The sequence below is a fragment of the Vicia villosa genome, linkage group LG3, assembly GCF_029867415.1.
Source record: "Vicia villosa cultivar HV-30 ecotype Madison, WI linkage group LG3, Vvil1.0, whole genome shotgun sequence".
NCBI lineage: Eukaryota > Viridiplantae > Streptophyta > Magnoliopsida > Fabales > Fabaceae > Vicia > Vicia villosa.
The window spans coordinates 34,687,407-34,715,273 of record NC_081182.1 but is presented as its reverse complement, the minus strand read 5'-3'; the positions used below and the strand labels follow the sequence as shown (position 1 = coordinate 34,715,273).

The following is a 27,867-nucleotide window of genomic DNA, read 5'->3' as shown; positions in this document are numbered from 1 at the left end:
CTTAACCCAAAAAATATTATTATTTTTTTAATTTAATAATTTAACTGTCAAAATTTTACCGTTTAAAATAAAAAATAGAATATTAAGGATTCGAATATTCATCCCAACAACAACTAAAGAACAAATTAACATTTATTTGAATGTAATAAATATCATGAATGTAAAGGACATGAGAGAAAAATATTACAGCAAACAAAAATTGAGAGAGTAAACCTCAAAGGGTTGGCTCAAGTGGCAAATGAGTTTTCTCCAAAAAGGGACGGAACCGGCTGGTACCCGAGTTCGATCCCGGCTGGAGTCAAAAACGCCCTGGGGCCACGGTGCCGTCGCCTCCGAGCCCGGGTCCGGATTAGTCACGTGGGGCCCCTTTCCCCCGCGGATACCGGTCGGTTAACACCAAAAAAAAAAAAAAAAAAAAAAAAAAAATTGAGAGAGTAATAACAAGATAGAGTGGTAGGTTGACTCAACATGAGGCTGAAACCAAATATTTTGTCCTTTTTATTATTATGTAACTTTCCACTATCACAATCCAATTCAGAATTGTGAACCTAACTCTTATTTTTAGTATTTATTATACATATTTACACACATAACCCAATTCATTTCTTGAACGAGGTCCTATTATATCACAATGAGTAGCAACGATAGAGACAGTGATATTAAAGACACTCTTATCCGATCTCTCTTGTCAAGAGAGGTTGAAGAAGAAGAAGAAAGATTTGGGAAGAAACTATGGATTGAAACCAAGAAACTATGGGTGATATTGGGTCCCGCTATCTTCAGCCGCATCGCAGCATTCACCATGAACGTTGTTAGTCAAGCTTTTGCCGGTCACTTAGGTGAACTTCAACTCGCCTCCATCACCATCGCCAACACCGTCATCGTTGGCTTCAACTTTGGCCTCCTTGTAAGCCCCTTCTTCCTAACTAACATTATTTTATGCTGCAACGTCTTTCTTGATAAATGATGTGATCATATATAGTTGGGGATGGCAAGCGCGTTGGAGACACTTTGTGGACAAGCGTTTGGTGCAAAACGACATCACATGTTAGGAATATATCTACAAAGATCATGGATTGTTCTCTTCGTATGTTGTTTTCTTCTGTTACCATGCTATGTCTTTGCTACTCCGTTTCTCAAACTTATAGGACAACCAGATAACGTGGCGGAATGGAGTGGTACTCTAGCTATATGGCTTATACCTTTGCATTTCAGTTTTGCATTTATGTTTCCTCTTCATAGGTTTCTACAGTGCCAGCTGAAATCAGGTGTGATTGCATGGGTTTCTCTGTTGGGTTTGGTGGTGAATGTGTTAACTAGTTGGTTGTTTATTTACGTTTGGGATTTTGGACTTTTTGGTGCTGCTATTGCTTTGAATGTTTCATGGTGGGTATTGGTTTTTGGGATGTTTGGTTACACAGTTTGTGGTGGTTGTCCTTTGACTTGGAATGGTTTTTCAATGGAAGCATTTTCTGGTCTTTGGGATTTCTTCAAACTGTCTTTTGCTTCTGGGGTCATGCTTTGTTTAGAGAATTGGTATTATAGGATATTACTGCTTATGACTGGTAAGATGGAAAATGCAACAGTTGCTGTTGATGCATTGTCTGTATGGTAAGTTAATAGTCACAAACAAGTATTTGAATTTTACAAGTTTTATATTTATTATAGTTGTTGAAGAATGAATGTGGTGGATTTAATTGGTTTTGTAGTATGAGTATCAATGGATGGGAAATGATGATCCCTCTTGCCTTCTTTGCTGCTACCGGGTATGCTACTTTTGTCTGTCCTTTTACATTAATCCTCCCTAGTCCCCACATCTAGTAAAAACTAAGATGAAATGAAAAAGAGTAATGCTATTCATACATCAAAATTCTACACCAATACTTACACCCAATACTATTCACCGTATTTATACGGTGAACAGTATCTTTTTAAATAAAATAATTTTTTATGAACAGTGAACACGAACATGCACGTGAACAGTAAACAATGACAAAGTTAGTTAATGAAATATAAAAAATTGGTTAATGAAGTGATCAAGTTGGTTAATAAACGCCAAAATATTAAAAATAATTTAGTAAAACAAAGTTGGTTAATGAAAAGTGAAAAGTTGATTAATAAAATATTGAAGTTGGTTAATAAACACTCAAATGTTCAAAATAATTTTTAGTAGTAAAATGAAGTTGGTTAATGAAGTGTAAAATGTTGGTTAATAAAGGAAAATTTCTTTAGCCACCTCCCTATGGGGGTCACCCCCAGCGAAAATCCCAAAATACCCCTGCTTCGGAAATGAACTTCCGAAGCGCTTTTTTTTTTAAAAAAATTCCATAATTCGGAAGTACATCTCCGAAAACACCTCATGGGGGGTGTCTCCGGAGATGAACTTCCGAAAACACCTCATGGGGGGTGAATTCGGAAGTTCATTTCCGAATTATGCAGAAACTATGTTTTTTTTTATGTTTTATCTAAAACAGTCTCGCATTTTAATTAAACGTAAACGCCAAATAAAATAAGCAATAGATAAACTGAAAATACTAATATGATAAATAAAAAAAATACTAATCCGATGAAAATAATATATACAAACCGAAACAAATAAAAATAGTGTGCTAAAGATACAATCCGTAATCAAAAAATAAATAAACCCGACCACTACTGGGTGTGCCTAACCCTCTCACCCTGGGCCCTCCTCTGCCTCCTGTACCCCGCCGCACGGCCCGCATCAGTGACGATCATCTCCATCACAGCGACTGCCTCTGGACCGCCCTGATCAACGATACCTCGATCCAACGCGTCCCGCCCAAGCATCTCTATCCGCTGGCAGATCGGCATGAGATCAATGGCGTGGTCATCCTCGGCCTGCTGGTTCTCCAGGATCTCCTCGTGTGCTGGCCTAGGAGCGCCGGGAACGTCGGGTCTCAACAGAGGATGAGACACCCGGTAGAACCATGTGACGTACCCCTCCTCACTGTGCCAGTCCTGTGTGACCCGAGTGAGACGGTACTCCTGCGGTACCACATGATGCTGCCAGTCCTCCCATATGGCAGTGAGCTGCACTCGGGTCACTGTGTCGGGAGCTGCCTCAAAGGGTGACTTGGGTATCCGTTGCACGAATCCGAACTGACGCATGCACCGCTCAGGGAGATACCGGACCATGATGCCGGTCCCGCATGCCAACCAGCCTGAATATAGAGCAATGCCGTCAAAGGGGACAATCTGAGCGTAGTCAACGAACGGCCTCCAGGTGACGTCGTCGTGCATCGTGCGGTCCAAGTACAGACGGTATGGTCCCACCGCATCGTTCCTCCTCTGGAGAGCGTATCTGACGGCCCTGGGCATGGCGTCCACGTACGCAGGATCGATGTGAAAGCCGTGGATGCGGGAGAAGTAGGAGATGATCCAGCTCTGAAACAGAAACACGATAATGTATTAAAAATAAATACGAAACATAAATAAATAAATACGATAATGTATTAAAATAAAACGTACCGTAAGCAGTGTGGAGGATCCGACCAACTGCCTCGTCCTCCAGTTGGAGGCCTCATTCAGCTTATGGTAGAGATATGCCAGAGTAGCTGCCCCCTAGCTCCACTGGTGAACGGTATCCAGGTCCATGAAGTAGCGGAGGTAGGTCACGTCGACGTACCTGGCACTCTTATCCACAAAGCATGCAGCGCCTACCACATGCATGTACCAGCACCGGAGAGCGCAGCCGCGGTGATACTTTGTGAATAGCTCGTCACCCTCACCCTCAGCCTCGGCAGCCGCGTCCAGGTGGTGCTCAAAATAAGTGCTCAGTATGGTGAACCGGACATGAGGCCCAGATGTCGTGACGCACTAAAAGTGAGCAACCTCGTGCTCCATGCCCAAATAGAGCGTCATCCACTCAATGGCCTCGACCCTCTGGATCCGGGAGTGGTGCAACAGTGGCCCCCTAATAGGCAGGTGGAGAAGACACTGCACGTCGTGCAAGGTGATCGTCATCTCCCCAACCGGCAGGTGGAAAGAGGACGTCTCCTTGTGCCAACGCTCCACAAATGCCCCCTGCATGCCGGTGCTGATAGTGGTGTAACCCGTCATGCAGAGCCCGCAAAGCCCTGAACCTCGCACATGGTCGTTAAACCACTCAGCTGTTGGTTTAAACAGACTAAATATCTTTCGAGCGTGGTTCACCATTTTCAACGGCTCTCGCTCCTGTTGAAAAAAAAAACAAATATACGACATATATTAAATAAGCGACATATATTAAATAAGCCACAAATAAACGGTTAAACTATAAAAAATGGTGACAATTAAACGGTTAAATTAAAAAAATACCTCTCCCTCCCAGATCTGCCGAGCGACGTAATCGTGGTAGTGAAACAGCACAGAGGTGTCAAAGGGCCCTCCCGGATAGCTGTCCTCCTGCTCATCCGCCTCCCCGGCTGGAGGGTCAACATCCGGTACCTCCTCCAGCTCGTGGTAAGTCACTGCCGCCACCTCCTCCTCCTCCTCCTCTCGCTGGCGGGAAGAAGATGCCCGAGCCAGCCGACTCCTAGATCCTGAACCAGATGTACCCTCTCCCACGTCCACGGGAACTCGCACACGGCGTCCCCGGCCCTACCCCCGTCCCTGGGTCGACGCCAGCTGCGCCGCCGCCCGCTCGCGTCTAGCCGACGCAGTCTGGGACTCTCTCCCCTCTCTGATGCGTGCTGGTTGGTTGCCTGACATGTTCCTGTAAACAATCGAAATCGATTAATATGCGAGGCAAATGAAAAAACAAAAAAAAATGAACTTCTGGTACAGTTCGGAAGTTCATTTCCGAAAACTGGGATGGAGGTGTTTTCGGAAATGAACTTCCGAAACACCCCTGCGCAGACCTTCAATACAGCCTCCAATGGCAGACCCAAAAAACCTAAACCAAAACTACTTCTATGCCTACTAAACATCCTAATATCAGTACTAACCTATCTTAATGTGATTTTTTCAGTTTCTAAACACCCTATTAGAGTTTATTCAAATAGATCTAAAACTTGAAAAAACAATGATAAACTTACCAATTAGTGTTTGATGATGAGTTTGGTTGAGTTTGGAAGAAGAGTTTGGCTACTTCACACTTGCTTTTGCAGATTTTTTGCAGAGAGTTTGAGTTTGGAAGTGTTTGATGATGATTAGGGTAAATGATTAGGGGGAGGGGGCTGTTTTGCTTAATCTGCAAAACGCGCATTATTTCGGAAGTTCATTTCCGAAATGCTGTTTTCGGAAATGAACTTTCGAAATAAGACAATTTTTTCAAAAAAAAAAAGGCGCTTTCGGAGATGCATCTCCAAAAACACCTTTTTCTTGCATTTCGGAAATGCATTTCCGAAGTTAGGGGTAGTTTGGGTTTTTCACCAGAGGTGACCAAGAAGACATGGGGGTTGATAAAGAAATTTTCTAATAAAGTTATGAAGTTGGTTAATAAACACACATATATTTATAATAATTTGTAGTAATAAAACAAAGTTGGTTAATAAAATGTAAACAGTTGGTTAATGAAGTTATAAAGTTGGTTAATGACACAATTTTATATCGGTATCTCTTAATCAAAACAAATAAAAAAATTATTTATTATTATAATAATATTTTACACTATTCACCATATAAATACGGTGAATAGTGTTTGGTGTAGGATTTTAGTGTATGAATAGCATTACTCAAAGAAAAACTATATTATTCTTTCAAATTTAGAATAACTATTGTACTTTATTATTTTACAGAGATTTAAAATGATAAATTTGAAAAATAATTACTTTATCTAATTATTTAAATTAATTATTGATATATTTTTATTGTCAAAAATACAGAAGGAAAAATAGTACAAAAGATTTAATTTTGGGTTAATACCTATTTTCACCCCTGCCATATGGGCTTGGTTTGAAAAAACTCTGCCAAAAAAATTTTCAAAAATGGCCTCAACAAATTTCAAAAGTTTCATTTTGGCCCTTTATCAGGCCACGTCATCAAAAAGTATGATGTGGCAGTGTATTTTTTAACTTTTTAATGAATGGAATTTCCACATCATATATTAAGTCAGTGCAATCACATTAATACCCTTAGTTATCCAGCTTTTCATATTTCTAATAATCATATCAATTAACAATATATTAATCAATTTAATATACAAAAATTAAAATAAAAAGAAATTAAAAGAGGATTAGGGTACTGAAACAAAATCACGTTCTTTTTCCTTCTTCCTTCTCATAAACAGAGGACGGCAAAATCAGCCACCTCTTTTCCGATCGAAATCCGACGACCCGCCGTCGTCTTTCTCTCATTTTCCGCTCAACTCTCTTCTTCCTCATGGAACCGCGGCGGATCCTCTCTTCTTCCTCTTCGATTTTTGTTCACTTCTCTTTTTTGGAATTGATTTCTGATTTGTTGTTATCTCGATGTTGCGAGTTTGTCGGTGCTTGAAAGTGATCTGTTGTAACGTTGCGTTTGTGGATTTTTGTTGTTTGAGGTTCCGTTATAGGTGGTTGAAAGGAAGTTGATGTGTAGTTGTGAGTTGAAGTTGTTGTTACAGGTGGAGTAGAAACGGTTAGGTTGAGTAGAGGTTGTGGGGGTTACCGGAGAAATGAGTGTTGTTCCGGTCGGTTTTGTGTAGGAACAAGGAAGAAAATGATGTGAGTTCTGAAGAGAAATTTGGAGATGGATTTGAGGTTTGTTTGGTTATTGTGAAGGGAAAAGGTTATTTGGTTTTGTTACGGTGGTGATGTTGAAAGAAGGAGGAGGAAGTCATTAGGTTTTGTTATGGTTGTTTTCACGGTTTTGTTGGCTTGGTTACATGATGAAAGTTGTTGTAACACTGCCGTTGCAAGTTATGAACGATTATGGTGATGAATGATGATGAAGATTCGCGATGGAAACAAATTGGTGGTGGTGTGTGAGATGTGATGAAGGTGATGGAAATTTGTTCTGCGTTTTGATTATAGATAGCGAAATGAGGTAAGGTGATTTTGAGTGAACAAAGATGATGAAAGGTGATATGTTGGTGAAATGGTTCTGATTGGTGAATAACTAAGAGTATTAATGTCATTGCACTGGCTTAATATATGATGTGGAAATTCCATTCATTAAAAAGTTAACAAAAAACACTGTCACATCAGACTTTTTGATAATGTGGCCTGATAAAGGGCCAAAATAAAACTTTTGAAATTTGTTGAGGTCATTCTTACAACTTTTTTTTGGCATGGGTTTTTCAAACCAAACTCATATGGCAGGGGTAAAAATAGGTATTAACCCTTTAATTTTTTAAAAGGTGTTTAATTATAGTTCATTATGAAAAAAATATAAAAATATACTGCGACTATAGATTGAACTTTGTGTTAATTAACATCTAGATTCATCTACCTCAAGTAACACATAGTTACTTGAACTACCTCATCTTCACAAAAAGATTTAATTTGTATACTATTACTATTATTTAATTACAATTTTCTAATTTTTAAAATATGTGACTTTTCTTATCTTTCACGCAAAATATAATTTGATAACTTTATCGATGTTAGCTAGTAAATTGATTTGTTTCTGTAATCAGTCCAATTTTAGGTTGGAGGAAATCCCTTTTATATCATCATTGTTATTTAATTTGAGATAACTATTTTGAATATCATTAATTAGTTTAATAGGCATTCATTGTCATTCAATTGACATTTAACGCATTAGGGACATATTTGAATATATTGATATCGTGCGCTAAAGACTTTTTAAGGCATGTCCGCTACTATCTTGCATATGGAGGCTATTGTCGTGCACGTAGCCCCAAAAATGTTAGTGCTTGATTCGGCTACAGCCATAACCTAGTATGTCTTTAGTTTTTGGGATATACACAACCCTTAAGCATGAGGCCTAGAGGGGCGAGGTGCTTATGGCACAATCATCCGGGGTGATCTGACAAATGCACGCAGATTAAAAATCCAAAGTTGGCAATTGCATCTTCTGGGATGTACACAAATCCCTAAGCATGAAGCCCAAATGGGAAAGATGCTTAAGGGACATTCATCCAGGTAAGCCAACCATTGCAACTTCCAGGATGTACAAAAAAATTTCGGCCTTTATCGACCTTCCAAAGTTATATGGCAGGCTTACATAAAACTCCATGATTGGGACCCGCCCTTGGCGAGTTTGATGATGACTTTTTTGATATGTGTCTACCTAGTCATGCTTAACCGCCTTCCTCCCAACTTATATCTTCCTCCTATATCTTAGCCTTCTATGGGGACCCATGTTTTAATGTTTAACGAGGCTCGTTGGGGAGAGATACTTTGAGGGATTGTGGTATGCACAATCTTTTAAGATTTATTCTCCCTCTATTGAGGTCATACTTAGTTTTACCGGGTCGATTTTAATCTTGTGAGCTGAGTTTATCAATTGTTGATGCCCGTCCTTGTCATCTTATAGTGTGATCTCTCTATCTTTGTGTACTATCTTGGTGTAAGATTCTTATAGTCCAACTATTCCTTCAGTTTCATTTCCTAAATGCAATTGAGGTCTTCTTATTTGCGGTGTCAGCTCGATTGGCCTGAGGCATCTTCTCATCTAATTATCAAGCTGACTCTCCTTTGCTACTTTAGGTCGGGTCTTTCTGACTTTGTTATAAACTCCCTAGAGCTCAAAGGTTCTGACTTTGTGTTAGAGATCCCAACGAATTCATGCTTTGTGCTCTTTTGAAATTTTTCACGTCAAAGCGGGGAAAACCCTAGTGGGTTCCGACCTTGAGCTCACACTAAGAGTTTTGTGGATTCCGGTCTAGAGCTCACATGGGAGCTTTGTTATGCACGGAGAGCATGGTGGATTTCGGCCTGCAACTCACACTCAGAGCTTTTTTATGCATAGAGAACCCTATGGGTTCCGACCTATCGCTTATTTTTTATGCTCTTCTGAAATTTTAATGATGGAAGAGAGAGAAAAAAAAGAATGACACATAATCTCTACCATTTATTTAAAAATTTAATGGTTCAGATTCATTCTCATGTTTTCACATAAAAATGGTATTCTCATATGATATGTTCCCTATATATATATATATATATATATATATATATATATATATATATATATATATATATATATATATATATATATATATATATATATATATATATATATATATATAGTTAGTTTTTTTTTTTGACGGTATAGTTAGTTAGTATTATAAAATATGAATAATTTATTATTCTTAAAACAAATAAAATAATAAAAATTAATAAATAATATTAAACAAACAAATATCATTAAATAATAAATAAACACAATATATCATACTAATACAATAAATAAATAAATAAATATAAAGATATATGTACATGTGGTTCGGCTCGTTAAGATCGATTTTAAAAATTCAATCTAAAATTTGATCTGAATTGAAGAATTTTTACAAAATAACATTCAATATATTCAATAATATTCAGCTTTTTTTATAATTTTCAATTTTTTTAGATCAGTTAATAATTTTTATTTAAATCAGTTTAAATTTGAAATCCCCTAAAAAATTACTTGTGAGCCGAAACAAGACATTTAAAGAATGATGTTCAGAGCAAATCATTTAGCAATTAATGATCTTTTACAAACATGCTGTCCATGATTTATTGCTGTTATTGTACGATATGATATACTACTACTACTACATCATACGATATTATAGGCAATTAGATTCATATTACCAAATGTGATTGGTATTAAAACTCTTCGAGTGAATTTATCCTCCCTAAGCTACATTATTGGTCAACATCATAATATGAATACCGTGTGAAAAACAAATTAAACACTGAACCCTCCCACTTTAGAAGGTTGGAAGAGATATTCTCATGTGGGCAGGGGTGGCAAAACGGGCCGCCCGCCCCGCCTTATGCCCGCCAAAAAACAAGCGGGGAGGGCATGCCCGCCAAGTAAAATGGGCATCAAAATTATGCCCGCCACGCCAAGATGGCGGGTTGGCGGGCGGCGGACTTACCCGCCTATTTTTATTTATATTTTTTTAATAGATTAATATGTTTTTTTTTTACTTTTTAATTAAACTTTTCACTTATTTTTTAAAACAATTTTTTATAAAAGTAATTTTTTAACAAATTTACTCTAAAAAATATTACATATATTTATAAATAAATGTATAAAATAAACCATCAAGAATTGCAATTACTAGAATTAGCTAAAAAAAGAGTGAGTTTTGGAGGAGGAGCGGGTTTTGGCGAGCGGCGGGCTTTGGCGGGGCGGGTATGGCGGGCGGCGGGTTTTGGCGAGCAGCGAGCGTAAGATCCCAACCCAACCCGCCAATTTTTGACGGGTGCGCGGGCGGCCCAGCGGGCCCCGGCCCGTTTTGCCACCCCAAGCTATGTACTTCATTGTAATTTTAACAAAGACAAATATTATAATGGAAAATGAACGCATGTTATAAACAATTCTAAAGTTTTGCAGAAGTCATCAATATAATATCAACTACTCCATTTCTAAAGTTTTGCACAAGTCATCAATATAATATCAACTACTCCATTGTCTATTTACCAAACATTGCCTAATGACAACTACATGTTGAACTTGGAAATGTGTCGGTGGTGAGCTGGGTTTACTTGGAAACAAAAAAGTACTTTAGGACAGCTACTATCTTAACTATAAGAAGCAGCTCAAATGACCTATCAAATTTTGTCTTCAACAAAGAAGCCCTTCTTGGCACACGAAAGTTACTTTCATTAATATTATTGGTGGAGTTAATATCATGACTCTCCGGTGACCGGAGACGGGTTGTTCGTTTCTTTTCCGGCTTTTTTTCGCCAGTGTCTTTGTGGAGAAACTCAGTGGCTCCTAAATAGGGAATACCCATCTTTTTGTCTTCGGTTTAAATTCCTGGCTTTAGGGCTCAGGGACCTTGGCAAGGAGGTGTTGGTGGTTTTCGATTTGGGACTACTAGGTTCTTTCTCTCCACGGTGTTTTCTTCCTTCTTAGCAATGACAGAAGGTTGGCGAAGGAGCAATGGAAAAAGGGCTTTCAGAAATTTCGTTCAAAGGTGGGACGTTTTTCCTTTTGGGGGAAGAGGGGGAGCAGGGCTTGTAACAGGGAATGCCGTTAGAAGCGCCTCTATCTATTTCTCTGAGATTCCTGATAGAGTGAAGGCGCGAGAGATTTTCGAGCTATTTGGGTGTATCGGAGAGGTTGTGGAAGTGGTGATTCCACCAAAGAGGAATAAATTCGGAAAAAGGTTCGGTTTTGCTAGGTTCAATCAGGTGGAGGACATCAGAGTTCTGGCAATCAAGCTGGACAACGTGATTATCGATGGGGTTAAAATTCACGCAAACCCACCTAGATTCGAGAGGTTTACAAAAGGAGGAGGTGCTTCAGGAAAGGAGCCCCAGTTGGTTGTTCCTCAGGACCATTTGCAGAGGCACGGTGTTAGAGTTGATGCCTCACATGTGGATGCTAGATCTTTCGCGGAGGTCGCAGCTGCAAAGAAGAGGGCAGAGGACAAGGAGGAAGTGAAGCCGGTTCTGGAGTTTTCATCTGACCCAGAGGTCTTAGCTAAGCTTGCTAAGGCTTATGTTGGAAAAGTCATTAGCCCTGGTATGACTTACAATATACAGACTTGCTTTGAGATAGAAGGCTACTTCTCAATCAAGGTTACGCCTTTAGGGGCAAACTTATGCTTGTTGGAGGAGGTAGAAGAAGGAGACATTGAGGCTTTGCTTAGGGAAGGCGAAGTGTGGTGGAAACAGTGGTTCTCTGAGATTAGAAGGTGGAAAGTGGGGGATGTGGACGAAGATAGGGTTACGTGGTTGAGGGTTTTTGGTGTCCCGTGTCACGCCTGGAGATTCGAATTCTTTGAGCAGTTGGCAAAGAGAGTAGGAACTTACATATGTGCAGATGAACAAACTTTGAAGGCAGTGAATATGGATGTGGGGAGGTTTATGGTTCGCACAGCATGTTCGAAAGTTCTGAACGAGATTGTGTCGGTGCTTATTGACGGGGTTCCTTTCAACATCAAGATCATGGAGGATTTACACGGCCCGATCAGGATCAATCTTAACAATGAGGGATTGAATCCTGGATCTAAGGACGGAGCTTCTTCTGATTCGGAGAAGGACTGGAACGTAGAGGAGGAAGTTAACATGGCAATTGAGGACAACGAGGCTTTTTCGGAGGAGTCGACGGCGAATGCAGATGTGCTGGAACCTTTGGAGGTAGTTAAGCCTTTGGCTTTAGAGTCAAGTTTTCCTGAGGGAAGCGCTATACCGCTGGAAGTCAATCTGGCGCCTTTAGGTGGAGGGGATTTTCCGTTGGGGGACTCCGAGGATTCAAGGCAGGGAATTCCAGGCACTTTTGATAAAGCTTTAGTGGAAGTCAGGAAATCGAGGATGGTTGAGCACACTGAAGCTGCCGAACCGCTTTCTTCCGGCTCTAAAGGGAGCAAAGTTAGCTGTTCTCTAGATTCTCTTTTCAGGAGAGAAGAGGAAGCAGCAGATCCTGTTTCGGTGGATGGAAACTCTGGTTTGATTTTGAGGCCAGAGGCGAAAGCTATGGTTAGGGACAAGGGGTTAATCAAAAGTAGCAGGAAGGATAGAAAGTTGACAGAGTTATTAGGCCCTTTCTCCATTAAGAAAAAGAGAATTAAAAGGAGGCTTCTTGGAAGCCCAGCTTTAAAAAAGACGGTGTTGCCGGTAGGTGATTGTGAGGAGGATTCTGGTTCAGTTAGTTTAGCTTCGAAGAAGGGAGATAGCGAAGGAGAAGACTTTTCTGCAGGGGCAGTTTTGTGCAGCGATCCAATTTCGGATGTTGATATGGTAAACTGTAATTCCAGATTTTGGGAAAACATCGATTCGAAGGTTGGAGCAAAAACATGGAAAGCCATCTCTGATTTAGGGGTGGTGCCTAGAAACATTGCGAAAGATTATCAGAGACAATTAGAAGAGATGGAGAAAGTGGCTAAAAATAAACTGGTGGGGAGGAGGGTAATATCAAATGCGTTTAAATGATTATTGGCTCGTTTAATATTCGTGGGGGCGGTAATCGGCTGAAGAGAAAGAGGGTTAGCAGAATCATAGAGAGAGGGAAGGCTGAGATTTTCATGTTACAGGAGACAAAGTTGGAAGAGGTGGATAGCAACATTATCAAATCTTTGTGGCAGACTGATGGCATTGGGTGGTCCTTTGCGAATTCCACGGGTTCTAGAGGTGGTCCTATCACCATGTGGAAGGAAGAATTGTTTGAAGAGATTTTGAGTTTTAAAGGTGACGGATTCCTCGGAGTTAAGTTAAGACGCAACGGAAAGTCCTTCTACGTTTTGAATATTTATTCTTCTTGTTTTATAAATCAGAAGAAGAAGCTATGGGCAGATTTATTATCTTTGAGAGTGGTTTATGCGGATGCAGATTGGGTTTTGGCCGGCGATTTCAACGCGACCGTGTCGAAATTCGAGAGGAAAGGGGCTGTTTGTTCTAGCCGTAACTCTGAGTTTTCAGGTTTTCAATCTTTTCTGGATCAACTGAAACTTATTGATGTTCCGTGTAAAGGGAAACGTTTCTCTTGGTATAGCGGCGACGGAAAGGCTTGTAGTAGGATTGATAGGTTTTTGGTGTCGAAGGACTTGATTACAGAGTGGGGTATCATCGGCCAATTCATAGGTAACAGGGACATTTCTGACCACTGTCCGTTATGGCTTGTGGTGGAAGCCGAGAATTGGGGCCCGAAACCGTTTATGGTTAACAGTGGATGGTTTGATAACAAGTCTTTCTTACCGTTTATCGAAGGTGAGTGGTCGAAGCTTTCGTTTCAAGGCAGAGGGGATTATATTCTGAAGGAGAAATTAAAAGCTCTAAAAGGCAGCCTGAAAGATTGGAACAATTATGTTTATGGGAAAATAGATTTAGAGATTTCGGAAGGAGTAGCAGCCATTAATGAAGAGGACAACTTTATCGAATGGTGTTCGGATGATCATTTGGAAGAGGCGGTCAAGAGGAGAAGCGAAGCTATAGCCCGATTCTGGACAAATGCTAGGATCAAGGAGAATCTTCTGCACTTGAAATCAAGAGTTAGGTGGGATAGAGAAGGTGATTGTAACAACAGGTTCTTTCACAGCTCTTTGAAAGAAAGGAGGCGGAGAAATAGGATTGGTTGGTTAAATTCCGAAGCGGGTTTAATTAAGGAGGTTGGGGAGATAAAGACAGAGGTTTGGAGGCACTTTTCTAAAAAGTTTGAGGAACACGATGAGGCAAGACCTGTTCCGGACGGTATCGTTTTCAAGCAAATATCGTTATCTCAAGCTGAAGAGTTGGAAGCCCCTTTTTCTGAGGAGGAAATTAGAGAAGCAGTGTGGAATTGTGAAGGCACCAAAAGTCCCGGCCCTGACGGTTATAATTTCGATTTCATTCGTAGGTGTTGGCCTTTTATGAAAACTGATTTTATTCGTTTCTTTAACGACTTTCACAAGTACGGAATTCTGTCCAAGGCTGTTACATCTTCTTTTCTCACTCTAATTCCAAAAAAGGAGAATCCTCTTGTGTTAGACGACTACCGCCCAATCTGCCTCGTGGGCTGTATGTACAAAAGTTTATCGAAGCTGCTAGCAATTAGATTAAAAAGGGTTTTAAAGGAGGTGGTGTCTGAAAGTCAGACGGCGTTTGTTCCGGGTAGACAACTTATGGATGGAGTTATGGTGGCAAACGAGATAGTGGACTTTGCAAAAAGGGAAGAGAAGGCTTGTTTGATTTTCAAAGTCGATTTCGAAAAAGCATATGATACGGTTAGTTGGGGTTTTCTGATATATATGTTAAATAGGATGGGTTTTGGTTTGATGTGGAGGAAATGGATGGAAGCATTAGTGTTCAATAGCCACATGTCGGTTTTAGTCAATGGCAGCCCGTCTAAGGAGTACAAAGTATCGAGGGGTTTACGCCAAGGAGACCCGCTTTCTCCTTTCTTGTTTGTTTTGGTAGCGGAGGGTCTGTCGGGTCTGGTTGAGAGCGCAGCGGCAGCAGACAACTTCAGAGGCATTAGCATTAAAGGAGCTTGCAAGGTGAACATTCTTCAATATGCAGACGACACGATCATGATCGGGGACGATTCTTGGCAGCATATTTGGGCTCTAAAATCTGTTCTTAGAGGTTTTGAATTGATTTCCGGGTTAGGGGTTAATTACCACAAGAGCAGGCTGATCGGGATAAATGTGAACTTAAACGTTCTGAGGGCGGCTGCAAACTTTCTTGCTTGTATCATCGATGTGGACCGATTTAACTTTCTCGGGATCCCAATAGGTTGTAACCCGAGAAGGATTGAGGTGTGGGATCCGCTTGTCAACAAGTTGAAGAAAAGGTTAGATGTTTGGAAAGGGAGGTTTTTGAGCTTAGGAGGAAGGTATACTTTGTTAAAATCGGTGTTAAGCAGCCTTCATGTTTTCACTATGTCTTTTTATCGTGCCCCGGTGAAAGTTTGTAACGAGATAACAAGAATTCAAAATAAATTCTTGTGGGGAGGATCGAACGATAAAAAGAAGATTCATTGGGTTTGTTGGGACAATCTATGTCGTAACACGAAGAAGGGCGGATTGGGTTTCAAGTTAGTGGAGGAATTTAATGTTTCTCTTCTCTCGAAGTGGAAATGGAGGTTATGTCGGGAGGCAGATTCGTTGTGGGTGAAAGTCTTAAAAGCGAGATATGGGGCCAATAACATTCTGCTCGGCTATTCTGGAAAGCAAGATAGTTTGGCTTCTACTTGGTGGAAGGATCTAACGAGGTTGGAGTTCAAACATCAAGAAGGAGCTTTCATTGAAAACTGTATTTTTTCGTTAGGCGACGGTAAGGGCATTCTGTTTTGGCAGGTGGCTTGGTTAGGAGGGACTCCTTTGAATTCTTGTTTCTCGGATTTATATGAGTATTCGGCGGCCAAGAATGAGACAATTAGTGCCATGGGAGAGTGGGTGGATGGATCGTGGAGGTGGGGAGATTTGGGGATTGTGCTGCCGGTTTCTTCTGCTCTTCGGCCGCGTCTTACAGAGCTGGCCGATTTGCTGGTCACGGTCAGTCCTTCCGAGGGTCAGCAGGATGCAGTCTCATGGCTGCTTTCGTCGGGAGGAGAATTCACGGTCAGCTCCTGTTACAAGTCTCTTTCGGAGAACCGTCTTTTCTCCATTTTTTGTACAGATAGAGAAAAAGCTTTGGATCTGGTTTGGAAAATTGCAGCTCCATTCAAATTCAAAGCTTTTGCGTGGAGAGTTATTATAAACAGGCTGCCGACAAAAAATCTGCTTTTGGTTAGAGGTATAATTTCTAATGTTTCCGATCTTGTCTGCTCTTTTTGCGAGGCTGAAGAAGAAACTTTGCACCATGTGTTGTTCTCCTGTGAGATTGCAAAGAAAGTTTGGAGTTCCATCTCTTGTTGGTTGGAAACGGACATGGTTTTAACTGGCAGCTCTTGGGATATCTTCTTGTCTTCTTTTTTCTCTTTTAAACACAAGCGAGTAAGGAAGGGAACCGAAGGTTTGGTTTGGCTCGGTGTTTGTTGGAGTTTATGGAGTAGGAGGAATAGGTTTATATTTGGGAAGGAGAAGTGGTGTCTTACTGATATTATTTGGAACGTTAAAGTTTTACTCTGGAAGTGGTCGTCCCACGGAGAAATTAGGTACCCCAATTGTAATTTTTACGAATTTTGTAAAGCTCCTCTGCTTTATTTCCGGTAAAATGTCAATTGGTATGTAATTTTGGTAGGGACTGATTTTTTTTGTTTCCGTTCCTTCTTTTGTAATTGGGTTTGAGTACCCCTAGTACTCGCTTTATATAATCCTTAATTACAAAAAAAAAAAAAAAAAAACTATAAGAAAAATTATAAGAAAAACAAAAAAGTTCTTTAGGGCAGCTACTATCTTAACTATAAAAATTGTTATTCTTACCCTAAATCTTACACCTTCACCTTAAATACTGTTCACAAATACGTGGAACAGTGTTTTTATTTTGTTTTTATTTTTAAAATATATTTTTATAAAATTAATTTGGTTAATAAAATGTTAAAATTTAGTTAATACAGTTGAAAGTTTGGTTATATATTTTGACATAAAAATTTAATATACTCGGTACAAAATTTGGTTAATCATATTTATAAAATTGGATAATAAAGTTCTTACCTTGGTTAGTGAGTTTTCAAACATAAAAAAAATATTAAATAGTAAAATAAAATTGATTAATGGAGAGTAAATGTTGATTAACATATTTATAATTTAGTGTAAGAACATGGTTAATAGTATGTATTTTATTGGTTAATGAAGTAGTGAAAGAGGTTAATGAATTATAAGTAAAATAATTGGTTAATGACTTACATTTTTGTGGTTAATATAGTTGTGAAGTTGGCTAATGATACAATCTTATATTTGTATTATAAAATAAATTTTAAAATCAAATATATTTTAAAAAATAAAATATTTTTTAAATAATATTATTTTATTAAAAACACTGTTCACCATATAAATACGGTGAACAGTGTATAGGATGTAGGTATTTGTGTAAGATTATGGGTGTAAGCATAGCAAATGTTTAAAAAAAATTATTTAATTTTAAAATAAATATTATTATATAAATTTAGACATACAAAAAGATAAATAAATGACTCAATGATATGAAGAAAGAAAAATAAATTGGTATTTAGAAATAAAATTTTTATTATACAAATAAATAAAATTGTTGATCTAAATTAAAAAAGATATTATGATAACAGTGACTCGTGAAGGAAAAATTAATTGTGTACACGATTATTGAGTATTAATCACTTTGATAAAGTAAATAATTAATTTTATTAAAATTAAAAAATATATTAATTAATGTGATAATAAACAAATAGATTATAGAATTGACTAAACATGTCATAGAAAAAAAAACAAAAAAATTTGATTCACATTTATATAAATGTATAATTAACAATATATAATTGAGAGAAATATTATAGATACAATAGTCTATAGAATATGGAATTTTAAGAAGTATAGGAAACACATAGCTATATACTTATGTTATAGGTGTGTGCTCTAAAGTTTGTTTTGTGAATAGGCTTTGTTTTTGTGGCTTTGTGAATAGGCTTTGTTTTTGGGGCTGGATGGTGGCCGATCACCGTGTATATAGTGTTTATTGAATTAATCAAATATCATTGATTCAAAAAATATATATATAATTAAAAATAATCTTTACAATAATTTTTTTTAAATATTTAAAAAATAATTTAATTTTAATAATGGATACTTATTTATCAATCTTCAATCTATCAAAAAAATTTAAATCAATAAGATGATGTTTGAATACCAGAACCATATTAAAAAAAAACACTGTCATATCCCAAATACAGTTAGTTGACATCATAAAGTAATTTAAAAAAACACATTTATACAACCGATTATTTGATATAATTTGATTTAAAAAATAATATATGTTTTGAGTTAATGTTAAATTGTAAAAGAAAAAAACAATGCAAAAACATGCATTCCAATTTAGTACTAAGTTTTTACTTCAATAGAGTGTATAAACAAAATTAAATCTTAACATAATTTTAACAAAAAGACAAAATATATTTTAATAATAATATTCTTAAGAGATTAAAGCTATTGCGTGTTATTGTAAAATAACTTACACTATCATCGAATAAGATTATAATATTCAGTTATGTCATATTAATATTTTAAAATTTAAAGTATATTTTAACATGATGCACTTTCGTGATTAATTGACAATGTAAAATATATAAAAATAATTTTGTATTTTTAATTAACTAATAAATACAGTAAATCTTTGAATTCATTAGAATATTTATAAAACAAATAAAATGCTATAATGGATTATGTGTTATATTAACAGTTCATGATTGTTTATTATCAAATAATAATGTCTGGCAAAAAATAATAAAAATGTATTTTCTAGGTTAAACATATTGTCCTTTTTCTTTTTCAAATTGTCCTATTTATTAAATTACAATATCAAACAGAAAGTAATAAATGGGACAGAAAAACTTGGCGGTGATTAAACTATCGACGATAGATTTGAATAATTCACAAAGATTAGCTTAAAGCTTTCTGGCGAGAGAGATGGTATGTTTCCCAGCGAGATCCAACTTACCCTGAGGGTGGTAGTTGTCTTTGGTTCATTTATTGTTTTAATTTCAACTGAACATGATCATCCCTTCAAGTTTTCCTTATCGTTATTGTCAAGCTATCAATACTAGATTGAAAGCAAGTTGAATTTGAGGTTCGAGTTAGTTTTATCCGACCCAATGGTGGAAGTTAAATGTTCATGCAATAACATTATATGATAATTCTATTAGTATTGGTTGATAATGTTGAGAGGTAATTCAGATTCAATTGGTTTGAATTTTGCTTGCATTTAAATTTCATTTGCATTTAAGTTTAATTTCATTGGCATTCGAATTTGACTGTGGGTATATAAACTGAAATTGCATTCCCTTGGTGAGAGTTATTACACATTTAACAAAATTTAGTCAAACTACATTTAGTTGGTGAGAGTGATTACTCATATCTTTATTCTCAAGGTTTGGAAAACACAATGTTTGTGAGATTTGAGTGATTTTCACAAGAACGAAGAAGAACGGCGGAAACGGTATCTTGAACACAAAGTTTTTATTGTTCGACAGAAATAATTGGAATCGATGGTCGATTCTGATCGTGTGTTATTTGGAGCTCAAGATATTCTTAGTCTCGTTAATGACAAATACACGTTGGTTGTAGAAGATGTAACAGAAGCGCAAAGAACTGCGAAATGTGATAGGAGGAAGAATGATCAGAAGTCATTATTCTATATCTATGATTATGTGGATATGAAGGTGTTTGAGAAGATTATCGATGCGACGACAACGAATGTAGTATGGCATAGAATTGTACGGTGCTATGGTGACGATCATAAGTGAAGAAAGTAAAGTTGCAGTCCCTATGCAAGCAATACAAGATTCTCAGTATGAAGAATAATGAGAAGGTGCCAGATTACATCTCCAGAGTGACTATGATCATGAATGAGATGAAAGCTTCTGGAGAAACACAAGATGGATTGGAAGATGCAACAGAAGCCCAAAGAAATGAGCAACATGATACGAGAAAGAAGGATCATAAGGCATTGTTATATATACATCAGTGTGTGGATACGAATGTGTTTGAGAAGATTTTCGATGCGACGACGGTGAAGGCGGTGTGGGATACACTTGTGTGGTACTATGGTGACGATGCATCAGTGAATAAAGTAAAGTTGCAGTCCCTACGCAAGCCATATGAGAATCTCAGCGTGAAAAATAATGAGAAGGTATCAGATTACATCTCTAGAGTGACTGTGATCACGAATGAGATGAAAGCTTGTGGAGAAACGCTCTCTTAACAAGTAATTATTGAAAAGGTACTAAAATATCTTACTCCATAGTTTGATTACATATTTGTATCCATAGAACATTTGAAAGACACTAGTACCATGAGATTTGAAAAACTTTATAGTAGTTTAGCGGCACGAGAGTTGCGTTTGACTGAAAGTATATGCTAGACTATGATCCAGATGTTGAGGAAGTAGATGCTACAATCTTCAAATAGTTGGTTGGTTTGCTGAGATACATGTGTAACACTAGACTTAACATATGTTATGTTGTTGGAATAGTGTGTATGTTTATGAGCAAACCAAAGTGGTCACATTACCAAGCTACAATCAGAATCCCCATGTATATTAAGGAAACCCTGAAGTATGATATTATGTTTCCATCTGGAGTGTCAGATGACTCTGAGCTGATATATTATTTAGACTCTGAATGGTGTATAAACATGATAGACAGAAGAAACACAATAGGATATTTGTGTGTGTATCTAGGTGCTCACATTGCTTATTGTTCCAAGAAGCAACCAGTGGTTGCACTGTCAACCTCTGAAACAAAATACATTGTTGGAGCATTGTTTGTGTGTCAAGTTGTTTGGCTGATGAATTTTCTGCAGGAACTAAAGTTCAAGGTGAGCAAACCAGTGAAGATGATAATTGACAACAAGTCAGCAATAAATCTTGCCAAGAATCCAGTGTTGCATGAGAGAAGCAAGCATATAGATACTAAGTATCATTTTTTGAGCAACCAAGTTCAGAATGGAGTGTTTGATGTTGTTCACTGTAGCACTGAGAAGCAATTTGTGGATGTATTGACCAAGACAATCAAGACTAAATACTTCATCACTTTGAGGGATGAAATTGGTGTTGATGATTTTTAAACTTGAATATGAATTAAGAGATGATGTTGAGATGTAATTCATATTCAAGTAGTATGAATTTAGCTTGTATTTAAGTTTCATTTGCATTTGATTTTAATTTCATTTGCATTTGAATCCGCCTGTGTGTATATAAACTGAAGTTGCATTCAGTTTGAGAGAGTGATTACTCACTTGTAACATAATTGAATTTGAAAATAAAAGTTAGTTACATCTCTCTCTCTCTCCGTTTTATAGTAATTATTGCTATTGCATTTGAGACAAGGACTTTTTTTTTTGCTATTCACACCGCTTTCGACCCACCACAGGTGGGCCACTAATCCGGCTCGTGCGTAGAGGCATGTGCACTGGCCAAGCAAGATTGTTCCGCCTGGGAATCGAACTCGAGACAAGGACTTTGAATACCATTAATCAGTATATTTGATATTCATAGCCATTCATTTGACATTAAACGCATTCGAGACATATTTAATATATTGATATCGCATCATAAAGACTCTATAATGTATGTCCGCTACTATCCCGCCTAGGGCGGCAAATATCGTGCCCATTTCTCGTAAAAAGGCCATACTTGATTCGACTACAGCTATAACCTTACTCGTCTTAGTTTCCAGGATGTACAATTACTTATACTCCCTCCATTCTTTTTATAAGTGATTTTTTATTTTTAAATTGATTGAATAAGTAATATATTAAGATTATATATAAGTGAAATATATATTTTTCAATTATATTTAAAAATTAAATTATTCTTTATAAGAAATAAAGAGGATAATATCTTTAAAGTCATGTCTATTAATGATTGTGGTAAAGTATACAATATTATCAAGTGATGGCGTGTAAACTGTAAAGTATTACACTAGCCATGAAACAAAAATTATCAGGTGATGAAACAAATTGCAGGGTGCGGGTGGCGAACGAACTTGGAGCAGGAAAAGGAAAATCAGCAAAATTTGCAATGCAAGTATCAGTGATACAATCAACAGTGATTGGATTAATCTTATGTGCTCTCATAATTATATTCCATAGACAGTTTGCATACATTTTCACCTCAAGCCCTTCTGTTCTTCAAGCCGTCAGCGACATGTCAATCCTCTTGGCAGTCACCATTCTTCTCAATAGCGTTCAACCTGTTCTATCAGGTAAAATGAATCAACTTAATTCAAAAAGTAATTATGATTAATAATTGATTATAAAAATGCATGTATGCTTGCAGGTGTAGCTGTTGGCTCAGGATGGCAAGTATTTGTGGCATACGTAAATATTGGATGCTACTATCTAATTGGACTCCCACTTGGAATTATCATGGGATGGGTCTTTAACACTGGTGTTAAAGTAAGTAACAATAATTCATTAAGAAAATCAGTTATATTATGTTTGAGCTTTGAATAATATGTTAATATCTATATGGTGACATTAGGGTATATGGGGTGGGATGATATTTGGTGGTACAACAATTCAAACATTGATACTCATCATAATAACAGTACGGTGTGATTGGAAAAAAGAGGTATACTTTATACACTTCAATTTAAACCTTGATTATGTTGTATAACTCATTAGTTTAATATATCCTATGGTATTAATTAATGTGTGTATTTGTTTTGATTGTATGAACTTATGCAGGCACAGAAGGTTGGCTCACATGTAAACAAGTGGTCTGTAACTAAACCTAATGATCAATTGCAGATCACTGATTAATATTTGGATTAACCTAATGTATTAGTTGTTTTTTTTACATAATTGTTGTTTCAGTTAATTAAGCGGTTGATGTTAATCTTCAGCATGAATATATAAGATGAATTCATTACACCAAAGTAGCTTCTCTCTAAAATTCCCGCAATATTCTTTTTATTGTTCATCTTGAGTGTAATATTTTTCCACTTCGTACTGTGATCCAATTTGCGTGGGTTCTTTTTTATTCTACAAGGATATTCTAAAGAAAGAAAAAAAGTATGTTGGAATGTAAGACTCAAAAGTTTCTTTTAATGTTTATTGTTAATGTGGCCGCCATTCCAGTTACAATTTGCCCTAATTTGCCCTAATTTAAGACTCAAAATTTGCCCTAATTTTTAATGTGGCCGCCATTCCCATTGGCGACTTGATCTTAAAATGAGTGTACTCGCCACTCTCATTGACGATAATGTGTTAAATTGGTGAAGAAATGACTATTTAGATAAATAATTTGAAAGCTTAGTTATTTGTGAATTTTTTTTTTTTAAAAATTTAGTTAATTTAAAAAAAAAATCTGAAAATGTAACATCCAAAAATAATTATTATTGAATTTTTATTATTATTGTTATTATTTAAAAGAAAAAACGATTAATTAAAATTTATATAATTAATTGAATTTAAGCATAATTATATCCAGGGGTGCTAAGTAATTTTTTGACAAGTTTGGTCCCTTAAGCTTTTTTTTAACAATAAATGTGTATACAATTATCCTTTTTTTTCAATCTTTGATTAAACCGACCAATCGTCTAAGTTGCAACAAAATGCATATATTAGCATCCTAAATACATAAAGTAGCATATCCTAATTCAACAAAAAAACCTTAAAGGACCAAATTGTTAAAAAAAAAAAAAAACTTTCCTTTTTTCCAATCTTTGATTAATCCGACCAATCATCCAAGTTGCAACAAAATACATATATTAACATCCTAAATACATAAAGCACCAAAAAATATAAAGTCATATCCTAATTCAACAAAAAAAACTTAAAGGACCAAATTATTAAAAAAAAAAACTTCAAAGACCAAGTTATTAAAAAAAACTTAAAGGATCAAATTGTTAAAAAACATAAAGGATGTAATTATGTCTTAAATTTATTTTAATAAATTAAAAATAAAGTAGAGGTTACGGGGTAAGTGAGTTGAAAGGACAAGGTTAGTGGAGAAATAGAAAATAAGTAAAAAAATTTAAGGAAGAAATAAATAAAAGTATTAAAAAAAATAGAAAAGGAAGGGACTTAAAAAGGAAGAGAAAACAAAAATTATGTGCTCTGAGAAAATCCTATCACTTCAAAGGTTACCAAAAAATCTTATTCTTGTCCAAAATCTTCAATTCACCAAAATATTTGCAATAATTAGCGCAATAAAGAGTTGTCATTGTTAGGAGCTAAATTGATGCAAACACAAAATAAGGGGAAGATTATTCTATAATTGACGTATTTTAGCATTTAAGATTGTCGGGTTTTTTCTTATACCCCTGCTTCGGCCTAATTTCTTGCAGAAATTTCCTATAAGAGATGACAATTCCCCAACCAAGCATGGAGGCTTCCAGCCAATCAACCTCTCTTCGCAAAGCTTCATCTAGTCTAGTCATATGAATCCGATGGATCTTTCGCGACAAGAAGGAAATGTTTTGAGAAAGAAAGTCACACTAGTTACGAAAGGATATAATTAACAAGAGAGAATAGATTATGATGAATTTTATACTCATGTGGCTAGATTAGATGCCATAATAATGTTATTAACTTTCTCATGCATCATGAATTTCAAACTATTTCAAATGGATATAAAGAGTGCATTTCTAAACAGAAACATTCAAGAAGAGGTATTTGTTGATCATCCTCTTGGATTTATCCTAGAGCATGTTATGACCGTTCAAGTAATTTTTAGATATGGAAAAGTCAAAAGTACTAGCAACACTAATCCCACGTCATGCTCCCTAGAAAAAGACAAAGACGAAAACCTGTTGATGAACAAATAACACTTTTATGACGAAACTTTCATCTCCAACATGCTAAAAACCGAGAGTATATGTCCTGGGAGAGCAATGTTTTATTGTTTTTAATAAGATAAACAACATGATACATCGGTGTCATAAAAAAATCGAGGTAACACAGCTATAAGTTATCCATAAAAAATTAATAAACATGTTATCTCGGTTTTCTTGAGAACCGAGGTAATATAGCTTATAAAGAACCTCGCTTCAAATCTCCGCTGCTGCATTTAAAACTTTTTTCAACCATATATCACTTGGCGTCTTTTCTAGATGCCATTTTTTTGTTAATTAGTAATGCTCAAAAACTTTGTTATCAACAAACAAGAATAGACAATAATATAAAAAAAAAAATTGATAATAATAAAAAAACAGTTTCTGTCTTGACAAATAAATGTTCTCATAAATATAAAAATCTATTGGTGCAGCATCACAATTCTGTGCTAAGGTAGTCTTTTAAGAGGCAAAGAATACAACTATCTTAAATAGCTAAGTATTATTTTCAGATGGTGCAATACAACATGAATTTTACCTTCGTTATTGGTTGGATGTTTCGTCGTCCTTAACAAGAATCTGTGCATTCCGTACCTACAAACAAGATAACAATCACACCATTGTTATGTCACAATTTCTGTTATCAGTATCACCAAACAGACAAGAAAAAACAAAAGCTTACCTCTCTTTCCCAATCATATCTCGACGTGATAATGGCCAAGATCAATGTTTGAACCACCGTTCCGCTCATCATTCCAATCCACATACCCTTATACATTCAATTCATAAATCATCACTATCAATGACATTATATGCTGAGATATGATTAAATACATATGAAAGTATTTCAATGACATTGCAAAGTGTTAAAATTTGATTTAACTTTCCCTCGGAGTGGGATATTAATTTGTGACGAAACTTACAACAATCCCGGATGGTAGCAGCCAACCTAGGAGAAACCCAAAAGGTATTCCGACTAAGTAGTAGCTGCCAATGTTTATATAAGCCACTACTGCTTGCCGACCAGATCCAACAGCTACACCTGAAAGTTTAAAACCAACCGATACCATCGGTGATGACAATATCAGAAAATGTAATCTTAAGTTCAGAACATTGACATTGTAGTTATGTACTTATAACTATATTATTTGGGATTTACCGGAAAGAACAGGCTGAATGCAATTAAGAAGAATGGTAAAAGCCAACAAGAATGATAGTTCATGGACCATTTGGATTACAGATAAGCTTGATGTAAAGATCAAAGCAAGCTTCTCATTAAAGGCCACAATTATCAACCAAAATATGAAACCCACCAATACTGTATTTACCACCGAAACCATTGTCGCAAATTTCGCCCCTTTTGCATTGCCTGCGCCAAGCTCGTTTGCTACTCGTACCCTGAAACGAAATGATTAAAACAGAGAAAGATTGAGATTTGCGACTGTTGTTTTGGTTGAAAGAAAGAAGAAATCTATCAAAACAGGAGACTTATAACCCGCGACTTACCCGGTTGCAGCCAAAAAACCAAGCGGTATCATGGATTCCCAACCATAAACAGTTACACTACCAACAGAAAACAAAATCAGCAAAAAATCCAATAAACACAATGAAAGATATAATGAGTTAAAAACTAGAAAGCAAAGGAAGTAAAAAAAAAACTACCAAACCGAAAGCGCGTCGATTGCAACATCAGAGTTGTACATATAACCAGACATTATAAGCAACAATCTGTAATAGAAATTCTCTAACCTGAAACATAACATTAACATCATTCAAAGAATCACAACATAACAACCTCAAAAATAATCAAAAAAAGGACAATACTAACGCAAGCATGACACCGGAAGCCAAAGAGAGTTTAAAGAACTCCCAAAGACCAACAAAAGCTTCAACAGAAAAACCAGTCCACGAATCTGAACACCCACCAAATAGCGTATAACAAAGCATTCCCAAAACCGAGACCCACCAAGAGAAATCAATAGTAAGAGCAATCCCAACAATCCCAACTCTCATCTTATAAACAAACACCCAACTCAATATCACATGAATCACAAGTGCTCCTCCTGAAACCAATGCTATAATCGCGGTTTTCAACTGACACTGCAAGAATCTTTGCAAAGTGAATTGAAATGGGAAACTCAAGTGAAACGGAATCAACCAAATCGCAACCAAACCCGCTTGCTCCGCAACCTCAACAGGCTGTCCTATGAACTTCAACATAGGTGTTGCGAACACAAACATGGGTAGCAACAAAATTGAAGACAAGAAAAGAACAACCCAAGAACGTTGTAGATAAACACCCAACATGTGGTTTTGTCCTGCTCCGTAAGCTTGGCCGCAAAGGGTCTCAAGAGCACTCGCCATTCCAAGCTACAGAATCAAAAAAATGAAATTTTTTTGTTGGATAAAAAAAAACTTAATAGAGAGAGTTAAAAAATTATCTTTTTTTTAGTTTACCAAGAAACCGAAAGGGATGGAGATGAGGAGGGTGCAGGCGATGGAAATGGCGGCGAGGTCGAGATCGTTGAGATGGCCGGCGAAGGATTGAGTGACGACTGTGATGGAGAACATGGTGAGACGGCTGAAGATGGAAGGGGCAGCAATGTGCCATAGTTTGTTTGATTCGGAACATGTTTGTTGGAATAAAGAGATGGTGTTTGGTTGAAATTGTGGTTGTGACGATTGAGTTGACTGTATCAGTGGGTGGTTTTGTTGCTCTGATTCATTTGGGATTTTGTTTCCCATGAGTTTGATTTGTGTAATGCAAGAAACGAACTTTAGGGGAAAACTCTATGACTCACCACTTAGCCACAACATAGTTTCGTGAAGGAACCAAGCTACCACCTTTAGGGGTTTCTCTCTAGATACTACTAAAGTGTAAATAGACGCAAGAAATTGACAGGTATAGATAGAAAGAGAAATATCAATTCCCATTCT

The 27,867-nt window shown here is 36.8% G+C and overlaps 2 protein-coding genes across 6 annotated transcripts; one reads left to right on the top strand and one right to left on the bottom strand.

The window, feature by feature from the left end:
* Positions 1 to 553: 553 nt before the first annotated feature.
* Positions 554 to 23,424, top strand: LOC131660955 (protein DETOXIFICATION 27-like). The gene is made up of 7 exons (XM_058930328.1): positions 554 to 907; positions 983 to 1,611; positions 1,710 to 1,766; positions 22,118 to 22,356; positions 22,431 to 22,549; positions 22,635 to 22,724; positions 22,841 to 23,424. Exons 1-7 carry the CDS (start codon positions 632 to 634, stop codon positions 22,913 to 22,915), a joined length of 1,485 nt encoding a protein of 494 aa, XP_058786311.1. The 5' UTR covers positions 554 to 631; the 3' UTR covers positions 22,916 to 23,424.
* LOC131660956 (protein DETOXIFICATION 27-like) lies at positions 22,205 to 27,867 on the bottom strand. 5 transcript variants are annotated; one of them, XM_058930332.1, is made up of 9 exons: positions 27,388 to 27,867; positions 26,759 to 27,300; positions 26,593 to 26,679; positions 26,437 to 26,493; positions 26,090 to 26,328; positions 25,854 to 25,972; positions 25,613 to 25,699; positions 25,469 to 25,524; positions 22,205 to 22,344 (listed from the first exon to the last, which is right to left on the bottom strand). In XM_058930332.1, the coding sequence occupies exons 1-8, from the start codon at positions 27,673 to 27,675 to the stop codon at positions 25,474 to 25,476; spliced, it is 1,470 nt and encodes a 489-aa protein (XP_058786315.1). In that variant the 5' UTR covers positions 27,676 to 27,867; the 3' UTR covers positions 22,205 to 22,344; positions 25,469 to 25,473. The 5 variants fall into 5 exon arrangements, with proteins under 5 accessions (XP_058786315.1, XP_058786313.1, XP_058786314.1 ...); XM_058930330.1 differs by lacking the exon at positions 22,205 to 22,344 and adding an exon at positions 23,891 to 24,979; XM_058930331.1 differs by lacking the exon at positions 22,205 to 22,344 and adding an exon at positions 23,892 to 24,906.